Consider the following 10,853-nt stretch of genomic DNA (forward strand, 5'->3'; position numbering starts at 1 on the left):
TGCGTTATAACTCATCCAATCATATGACATTTTAGAAAACATGTTCGGGACGAAAACGGAAGCACTGCACGGAGAGATCGAAGGAGGATTTAGATAGCAATCTTTTTTGTAAATTTTCCTATTGGCGGGACAATAATTTTTACATATCGGATATGCTGTTTTGTTGACGAAGATACTCCTAATTCATTTTTATAACTGATAGGTAAGATTGGTGATAGCTCAATATCGACTGCTTTGTACTGCTGGTTGATAGATTATTGTTTTCGTCGAGTTTTAAAGAGACTGGTTTTGTCCCTGTACCATTATGTCTAATGTGACACGCAAAACATTACCATGAAATTAAAGTGTATGTTAAGCCGAATACAGTTCGATATAACGTTCTGAATACATATACCGACTAGGCCTATATCAGACTTGAAGGTGAAACAGGATGGAAGTTTGGACCTATGATGAATAGTATTAGTAACAGAATGATGTAGTTTTATAGTGTTTACTGCACAGTTGAGGTAATTGTCAATTAATGATATAAAGTGAAGAGTAAAGAGTCGACTCTTAGATCCACCAAAGTACAAACCACGTTGGCGCTACTCTTCGCACTTAATAATATTAAGGTTCAATAACACGCCCCCTACAAATATCGGGTGTCATGGATTCAGTACATTGTAATAATTTACATAACATTCACATGCAAAGTATACAAATACAAAAATCAATTGTTGGTCTTCACTTTAGAGTGATGTACTATTTTAAGACAACAGCAGATATATATGGTAAACCTCCGGTTTTTCAATAAAAACAGTAATTTTCTAAATAGTGTCAGTTTGAACTGATCTGACTGCTTATAACTGACCCTATTTCGGATAGTAAGAATTGGTCAATTGAAGAACGTAAAGTTATTTTTTGGCAAACTCCATTAAAAGCATGTGGCGAGTCGATTCTTTTATTTACTTTGAAAAAAAATAATGCATGAGACAATTAACTGATTGCAACTTTATAAGGCCCAGACAATGTATAAGTAGTATTCAATATATCAGTACTATTTGTGCTGAATCAGAATGGCAAACTAAGAAATCATTTGTGTATTGTCAAAAATAGTGTTAAGTAGCATGTTGATTATTTAATTGCAACTGGATATCTCCTCAATATTGCTATTCAAGATATAGGCAGGCCATGTGCCAGATGTTGCTCCCGGTAAATTGAAAAGATCGGCCACTCGGTCATGCCGAGTGACTTGATAGCATTCATGTCCAGTCAAAATAATGCACAGGTATCCCAGTAAGCTATTGGTAATTTTGAAGATATCAAGTAAGTTTAGTAGATATATAATTACCACTGGGCAATTTAAGAGCAGACATGTTGATGTTCTGACCTAATTTTACTAACATATAGTTGGACCTATATTTACAGTAGCGTGTACACACAATTTATAGGTTATGTAGAGTAAGTTTTCAATAAATTAAATGGACCATTCATTATGAGGTAATGTATTCAATAGTTTCTGATTGTAATAAAACATCTAACCATCTGGAGGCTCAACATTGTCTCTAATACAAGGTAGATTATATATAGCTAACTTTTGTGAAATGTGTATGGCTCATCTATAGCTACACAATGACCGAGATGCTGATAAGGATCATTATTGCCATGAAATGAAGAAAGTTTAATGATCAATTAACATTGAATTTAATGATTACTATGATTTTACTCATTCATAAATGTGCCATTGTTCAGGCCTTCTTAAGTTCATTGTTATGTATCAAATTTAATTAGATATGCTAGGTATATATTTGTGTCTTTTAATTTATACATTTTCCGAGATTTTTGTCGATATTGACACGACTAGTCCGAACTTGCACTATTTTCTAAAGCATAGTTTTGTAGAATTCATCAATATTTATTTGATTTTGTTCTGTTCATTGTATAACACTAGGGATTTTTCTACAAAGACCTACTAAGGTATCTCTTGTAAAATAAAAAACAGCTATAGATAACAAAATAAAATAAATAATAATATATAAAGGCAATGTTCATCAAAGAAAACTGAAATTTGTATGAATTTCACTATTTTTTGTTTTTCCCAATGTCACATTTTGTCGTGTAGAAATTCCCAATTCTATAGACCTGGACCCAGTTGAAAAACTGTAGGAAAATCCTTGAACACTTCAATTCAAGTATTGTAGGTCCCCCACTGCAAGGTGAACTATAGTAATAGTTTTGCATTTTGCTGGAATCTTCATACATGGGGCTTGAGTGAGCTGTCTCAAGTATCAAAAGTAGGTCACACAAAAGTAGGTTACACTGACCTACGTCATCTTGACTTTGATCTACATCAAAGAAAAAGTTTGTCAAAACTTATTTCCTAATTATAACATATCCCTGGAACTTCATACTTGGGGCACAAGTTCACTTTGGTGAGATGTTGCTCATGTGATGTGTATCAAATGTGTCCAGGCTCTATCATCTTCAATACTTGTTACTGGAATTCTAAACTTGGGGTACAGGTTCACCTTGGTGAGGCGATATATGTTATGTATCAAAAGTATGTCACTCTGATTTATATCTTTATCTTTGACCCACATGTACAGTTGCCCTGCAGGTAGGGCGTAAGAATTGTACCTGCTGCCCCCCATTGCATGATCGTAAGAGGCGACTAAATTTGGGATCTGATCGTTTCTCTTCTTTCTTAACAACTTTCTTCTTCCTAATGTCTCCCTTGACAATGCCTCACTTTTGGCCTTTAGTTGAGCGTTCGCCCCTGTGAGGAAGGCTTTGGGTTCTGTTCCCTGGCCGAGACATACCAGAGTCTTTAAAAATGGTAGTTGCTACTCCTGCTTAGTGCTCAGCATATTTGGAGTGGGAACGACTGGTCCGCCCATTGTCAGTATAATGTGACCAGGGTGGGGTGTGCTGCTGGGTGCCTTCGGCAGTATGCTTCAGTGAGGTAGCACTTCAAATCGGCAAAAGTTCCGACCTATCACAAGGAGACTTAACACGAACATACCGCAGCCTCCCAAAACACTCATACGCACTCGCCACATGCATGCATGTCGCACGCACGGGAGCTCGAGGCTGTCCTTAAATGACCTTAGCTGTTAATAGGACGTTAAACAAAATAAACCAAACCAAACCAATTGACCCACAAATTCTTCATTCATGCATTCTAATCTTGACATATAATTTCACAACCTAAAGGGGACATCAATATCGTGTAATCTGAAGTGCATTAGAGATAATGCGCTATGTAAATGTTGCATATCACTTACAGTTTTACACTTTGGGGAAGATGCATGGATGTAAAATGAGTAAGGATAACGTAATCTTTGAGTATTTGGTATTCTGATATATATATATATATGGCCTTTGAATGTACATAATACATATGCAGTAGACATGTGCATTTATTCTTTTTCTTTTTTGCAGACATGACAGCAAGATGCCAGTGACAAAATTCCACCCTTACCATGGACAAAACATTCGTCTTCTCCATGACAACATGGTGGCCTATAGAGAGACCAGTTTTGCACATGCCCTGACCTTCAGTGAGAAAGCTCTAAAGCCTGGAGAAATATTTCTTGTTGAAATAGAAAAAAATGAGTTAGGATGGAGCGGACATATGAGGATAGGTCTAACACAATTTGACCCTAGTTGCAAATTTGAACTACCACAATATGCACTACCAGATCTTCAAAATATGGGAAAATCATGGATTTTTGCCGTAACAAAGTCACATAATAAAGTGGTTTACTCCGAGGCTGGAGACTCTGACAGTTTGGATAGGGAGATTCACCAGTCGGTGTTGGGGGATGCTGAGGTGATACACACACCCCAAGGCTCCTTCAGTAGGAGTCTACTACTCCCTCTCCGTAAACTTCTTTCTAATAATTACGACACTTCCGTTAGTACATCTTCCTCAGAAAGTGCTCTTCCAACAGACATTGGTAGTAGGATTGGAATCATGTATCGTGTGGTGGGAGAGACTGCAGAAATGAGGTTTATCATTAATGGTGAAGATCAGGGACCATGTGCGAGAAATATTCCCCACCAGGGGGGACCACTTTATGCAGTAGTAGACGTCTATGGTACCACAAAACAAGTGAGGATAATACAGCTGTATTGTGGTAAGTAAATATCTTACATGTGAAACAAGATTTAGGTAATGGTGACGTCCAATTAAAAGTTATTTTAGGGAGCTCAAGTCTGGTATGGTGATCACCTAACTTTAAGTTTGTCCGGACAACTCCTCCTGAACTAAATGGCCAATTTCAATGAAACTTCACACAAATATAGAGGACCATGTGTAGATGTGCATGCCACTTTCTTTTCTTTCAAAATTATGGTTGCTATGACAACTGGTCACTATAAACAGGTTTTCTGATAAGAACCATAACTTTACGTTTGTCCGGACAACTCCTCCTAAACCGATGGGCCGATTTCAATGAAACTTCACACAAATATAGAGGACCATGTGTAGATGTGCAGGCCACTTTATTTTTCACAAAATTATGGTTGCTATGGCAACTGGTCACTATAAACAGGTTTTCCGATAAGAACCATAACTTTAAGTTTGTTCGGACAACTCCTCCTAAACTAAATGGCCAATTTCAATGAAACTTCACACAAATATAGAGAACGGTGTGTAGATGTGCATGCCACTTTCTTTTTTTTCAAAATTATGGTTGCTATGACAACTGGTCACTATAAACAGGTTTTCTGATAAGAACCATAACTTTACGTTTGTCCGGACAACTCCTCCTAAACCGATGGGCCGATTTCAATGAAACTTCACACAAATATAGAGGACCATGTGTAGATGTGCAGCCAGGCCACTTTATTTTTCACAAAATTATGGTTGCTATGACAACTGGTCACTATAAACAGGTTTTCCGATAAGAACCATAACTTTAAGTTTGTTCGGACAACTCCTCCTAAACTAAATGGACAATTTCAATGAAACTTCACACAAATATAGAGAACGGTGTGTAGATGTGCATGCCACTTTCTTTTTTTTTCAAAATTATGGTTGCTATGACAACTGGTCACTATAAACAGGTTTTCTGATAAGAACCATAACTTTACGTTTGTCCTGACAACTCCTCCTAAACTAAATGGCCAATTTCAATGAAACTTCACACAAATATAGAGGACCATGTGTAGATGTGCATGCCACTTTCTTTTTTTTCAAAATTATGGTTGCTATGGCAACTGGTCACTATATTACTGGGTTATCTTAGTTAGCCTCTAATTAACAGTTTCAATTCACCATTGCCTCGTGCAGATTGTGGGGGTATTAGTCAGCCATCCTGGCGAAAGTTCTAGTTAATTGTAAGACCCTGCACACACTTCAATCCGGGCCAACAAGCATGGTTAATATAAATTGATACAATTTGTTTTGCAATTGTTGTAAAATGAATAAAATTTACATTTGCTTATTAAATATGATAATTATGCATTGAGTTTTTCTTATGCAGCTGCATGTCTGCTTTAAGATTACTGAAACACTCACAAGTACTTTCTTTTTACAGTGTCCTCACTTCAAAATGCGTGCAGAGACCGAATTCTCCAGTTGACTAAGGAAGAAGACGTTACAAATCTACCATTGCCAATGAAACTGAAACAATTTCTGCGATATGAACTATAGCACTACATTTGTACCTTATACTACATCTGTCTGTAACAGATTGTTGTGTGATATTATAAATTATATTTATGTACATGTACAGCATTGCGATAAGTTGCCTTGAATTTCGATAGTCCTAGGTACGGTATTAATTATCAGAGAAAAATATCTTAATGACCTTCTGTATACGAGTCATAGGCATATGTAGTTTTGTGTGTTGTTTTGATATATTTAGAATACTTTTGACTGTAATTAACATAAAAACTAATTTACAAAGCTGAAAAAAAATCTATGAGCCACAAGTAAAATGATTTCTGTTTTGTTAATCTATATATATATTTAACATGTATGTCAACTTAATAAAATATTACAAATACAGCTTCACCCATGCCATAGAGCTACTAAATACGATTCATTGTGTATAATGAATGTTGGACAGAGACTGGACAATGGAGACAATATTGATTGTTACACATTATGTATACCCTGTATCTATTTATTAAACAGTTAATTTGGGTAGCTGTGGTTAAAGGCTAATCCAGCCAAATATCTACAGGATTCCAGGTTTATCGCGAATCACCAACAGATGTAATTTAATTGAAACAGTACCATGGGATAAAATCCTATGTCCACCATGTCAAGAATTTCTTGATTTTTTCCTGTAATAGTCCTCATCAAAATCTTTCATATAAAACATTACATTTATTGAGTTGACTAACTTCAGTACTAAACAGAGGGAGCATGTTCACACTTTAGGATGTTGGTTTTAATTTTGATATGGGTTATCCTCATTTGATGGTGTTGAATTATAGTTTGGGTAGAAGTTTCTATCCACAATTAAGTGTTTTTCGTTCAATTGTTTGACAAAACAGTGTAAATTTAGCAGCTACTTTTTTGTATTTTAGGTTTTTTGTGCATTTAAGTTTTAGTGGTGTGCAAGAAAGAGAAAATACAGTGGTCCAAAAATAGAATCGGAGTTCAAGGACATTTATCAAGATATTTTCTGAGTGGTCTTGTTTGTTTGAATAGTACATGAGCAAGATGAATGATTTTATAGGAAATAATAATTTTGGAAGTTTCATTTGACATAGGCATTAGAGTAAACCATCTATACCCAGTGGTACATGTGTAAATGTTGAGTGTGTGTGATACAGGCTGTATAACAGATCACATGTGGAGTGTGTGATACAGGCTGTAACAGATTGCCTGTGAAGTGTGTGATACAGGCTGTATAGCAGATCACATGTGGAGTGTGTGTGATACAGGCTGTAACAGATCACTTGTGGAGTGTGTGATACAGGCTGTAACATATCACATGTGGAGCATGTGATACAGGCTGTAACAGATTGCCTGTGGAGTGTGTGATACAGGCTGTAACAGATCGCATGTGGAGTGTGTGATACAGGCTGTAACAGATCACTTGTGGAGTGTGTGATACAGGCTGTAACAGATCGCATGTGGATTGTGTGATACAGGCTGTAACAGATCACATGTGGAATGTGTGATACAGGCTGTAACAGATCGCCTGTGGAGTGTGTGATACAGGCTATAACAGATTGCCTGTGGAGTGTGTGATACAGGCTGTAACAGATTGCCTGTGGAGTGTGTGATACAGGCTGTAACAGATCGCATGTGGAGTGTGTGATACAGGCTGTAACAGATCGCATGTGGAGTGTATGATACAGGCTGTAACAGATCACATGTGGAGTGTGTGATACAGGCTGTAACAGATTGCTTGTGGAATGTGTGATACAGGCTGTAACAGATTGCTTGTGGAATGTGTGATACAGGCTGTAACAGATCACATGTGGAGTGTGTGATACAGGCTGTAACAGATTGCTTGTGGAATGTGTGATACAGGCTGTAACAGATCACTTGTGGAGTGTGTGATACAGGCTGTAACAGATTGCCTGTGGAGTGTGTGATTGATGCTGTAATAGATCACCTGTGGAGTGTGTGATACAGGCTGTAACAGATCACTTGTGGACTGTGTGATACAGGCTGTATAGCAGATCACCTGTGGATTGTGTGATACAGGCTGTAACAGATCACTTGTGGACTGTGTGATACAGGCTGTAACAGATTGCCTGTGGACTGTGTGATACAGGCTGTAACAGATCATTTGTGGAGTGTGTGATACAGGCTGTAACAGATCACATGTGGAGTGTGTGATACAGGCTGTATAGCAGATCTAGATCACCTGTGGAGTGTGTGATACAGGCTGTAACAGATTGCCTGTGGAGTGTGTGATACAGGCTGTAACAGATTGCCTGTGGAGTGTGTGATACAGGCTGTAACAGATCACTTGTGGAGTGTGTGATACAGGCTGTAACAGATCACATGTGGAGTGTGTGATACAGGCTGTATAGCAGATCTAGATCACCTGTGGAGTGTGTGATACAGGCTGTAACAGATTGCCTGTGGAGTGTGTGATACAGGCTGTATAGCTGATCACCTGTGGATTGTGTGATACAGGCTGTAACATATCACATGTGGAGCATGTGATACAGGCTGTAACAGATTGCCTGTGGAGTGTGTGATACAGGCTGTAACAGATCACTTGTGGAGTGTGTGATACAGGCTGTAACAGATCGCCTGTGGAGTGTGTGATACAGGCTGTATAGCAGATCACCTGTGGAGTGTGTGATACAGGCTGTTACATATCACATGTGGAGCATGTGATACAGGCTGTAACAGATTGCCTGTGGAGTGTGTGATACAGGCTGTAACAGATCGCATGTGGAGTGTGTGATACAGGCTGTAACAGATTGCTTGTGGAATGTGTGATACAGGCTGTAACAGATTGCTTGTGGAATGTGTGATACAGGCTGTAACAGATCACATGTGGAGTGTGTGATACAGGCTGTAACAGATTGCTTGTGGAATGTGTGATACAGGCTGTAACAGATCACTTGTGGAGTGTGTGATACAGGCTGTAACAGATTGCCTGTGGAGTGTGTGATTGATGCTGTAATAGATCACCTGTGGAGTGTGTGATACAGGCTGTAACAGATCACTTGTGGAGTGTGTGATACAGGCTGTATAGCAGATCACCTGTGGATTGTGTGATACAGGCTGTAACAGATCACTTGTGGACTGTGTGATACAGGCTGTAACAGATTGCCTGTGGAGTGTGTGATACAGGCTGTAACAGATCATTTGTGGAGTGTGTGATACAGGCTGTAACAGATCACATGTGGAGTGTGTGATACAGGCTGTATAGCAGATCTAGATCACCTGTGGAGTGTGTGATACAGGCTGTAACAGATTGCCTGTGGAGTGTGTGATACAGGCTGTAACAGATTGCCTGTGGAGTGTGTGATACAGGCTGTAACAGATCATTTGTGGAGTGTGTGATACAGGCTGTAACAGATCACATGTGGAGTGTGTGATACAGGCTGTATAGCAGATCTAGATCACCTGTGGAGTGTGTGATACAGGCTGTAACAGATTGCCTGTGGAGTGTGTGATACAGGCTGTATAGCTGATCACCTGTGGATTGTGTGATACAGGCTGTAACAGATCACTTGTGGAGTGTGTGATACAGGCTGTAACAGATTGCCTGTGGATTGTGTGATACAGGCTGTAACAGATTGCCTGTGGAGTGTGTGATACAGGCTGTAACATATCACTTGTGGAGTGTGTGATACAGGCTGTAACAGATCACATGTGGAGTGTGTGATACAGGCTGTAACAGATTGCCTGTGGATTGTGTGATACAGGCTGTAACAGATTGCCTGTGGAGTGTGTGGTACAGGCTGTATAGCTGATCACCTATGGATTGTGTGATACAGGCTGTAACAGATCACATGTGGATTGTGTGATACAGGCTGTAACAGATCACTTGTGGGATAATGATCTCACAGAATAATACCATCTGACCATGTAATGATTCTTTAAAAATAAAATTAGTCAAAGACAATACAATTGTTTTCATTTTTACCCGGCGTCCAACAAAGTTGGGATGGAATCAACAAATGGGGTCTGCTCATGTCCATCTTATTCTGTCCAGAAGTGTCTTTCACTTCATTTTACAATTCCTATTACTTTATGAAATCGGGTTTGCAGTACCCATACAATATCTTTAAAACTATCTGTTGCGTCAAATTTAAGTGTTATAATTAATTACCATGAAAGTCAATATCAATACTTTATATTATCTTGTATATATCATCAGAGACATATACAGTCAAACCTGCTCTAACAGCCACCTTGAATAAGCGGCGACCTCCCTTAAGCGGCCAGTCTGTGGTCCGCCCGATGGAAAACACTATATAATGAACCTTAAATAAGCGGTCACCTGTCTAACGCGGCCAACGGCCACAAAAATCTGCCCCGAGTCATTGTATCGTCCTGTATTAAGCGGCCATTTTCTCCGGAGTAAACAGCCGCCATGATCAAATGACCAGGTATTTTTATCAAATTCATGAAAACTTTGATCTTTGTTGGTTTTCATTTCAAAATATACTGTACATGGTATATTGTTATCAATATCAATAAGTGCATTATTATATGATAAATTTAATAAAGTGTTGGAAAAAAGAATTAGGCAACAGACCGTTTCTGGCCAACCTGGTTTAAGCAGCCACTTGTCTTAAGCAGCCAATATTTGTCGGTCCCTTGGGTGACCGCTTAATACAGGTTTGACTGTATATGTCTCTAATATCACGCATTCCTTCGTCAACATTAAATTTCCATATTGCCTAGTGTATTATGTACTGATAACAGATGCTCAGATAGCAGTATAAATATGGTACTTGTGTGTGTTCACACAGTATATGGAAGATTATACATAACAGGTGCAAATTAATAGAGTTCAAAAAAGAAAGGAAAGTTCATGGGGGGGGGGGGGGGGGGGGGGGGGGAAGATATGTATGCAAAATTTTTAATTAGACATTTTGTTTTAAACCAAGCATTTCTGAACTTGTCCAAAGTTTGTATTACAACTACAAGACTACATTTATCAATTCATTATGATATTTGAAGATCTTTTAATCTAGTCTAGAGATTTACTGATGCAAACATATTCTAGTCTAATTTTTTTGAATGATATAGACATTGGTTTTTAAAAAGTCCTGACCCTGTATTTGAATAACAAATTTGTTTCAACACTTAGAAATCCTAGTCAGGAAAGTATTAACAGAGACATAGAGGTCTATATAGTATAAACTGCATTATAAGTCATTTGTTGGTGTCAAATATGAAAAGTGGTTGTTTTAGGAGATATCTGCTCTAG

General features: G+C 38.3%; 1 protein-coding gene and 1 long non-coding RNA gene across 3 annotated transcripts; one reads left to right on the forward strand and one right to left on the reverse strand.

Annotated features, from left to right (window-relative positions):
- Nucleotides 1–54: 54 nt before the first annotated feature.
- Nucleotides 55–5,800, forward strand: LOC117337302 (neuralized-like protein 2). Its single transcript, XM_033898211.1, has 3 exons — nucleotides 55–202; nucleotides 3,421–4,118; nucleotides 5,523–5,800. Exons 2-3 carry the CDS (start codon nucleotides 3,434–3,436, stop codon nucleotides 5,636–5,638), a joined length of 801 nt encoding a protein of 266 aa, XP_033754102.1. The 5' UTR covers nucleotides 55–202; nucleotides 3,421–3,433; the 3' UTR covers nucleotides 5,639–5,800.
- A 1,698-nt stretch (nucleotides 5,801–7,498) lies between these two features.
- On the reverse strand, nucleotides 7,499–9,560 carry LOC117337304. Of its 2 annotated transcripts, XR_004534790.1 has the most exons (3): nucleotides 9,038–9,546; nucleotides 7,818–8,924; nucleotides 7,679–7,704 (listed from the first exon to the last, which is right to left on the reverse strand). It is a non-coding gene; the product is annotated as an uncharacterized LOC117337304 (long non-coding RNA). The 2 variants fall into 2 exon arrangements; XR_004534789.1 differs by lacking the exon at nucleotides 7,679–7,704 and adding an exon at nucleotides 7,499–7,527 and having other exon boundaries at nucleotides 7,818–9,560.
- Between the last annotated feature and the right edge of the window lie 1,293 nt (nucleotides 9,561–10,853).

This window comes from Pecten maximus, chromosome 11 (assembly GCF_902652985.1).
Source record: "Pecten maximus chromosome 11, xPecMax1.1, whole genome shotgun sequence".
Taxonomy (NCBI): domain Eukaryota; kingdom Metazoa; phylum Mollusca; class Bivalvia; order Pectinida; family Pectinidae; genus Pecten; species Pecten maximus.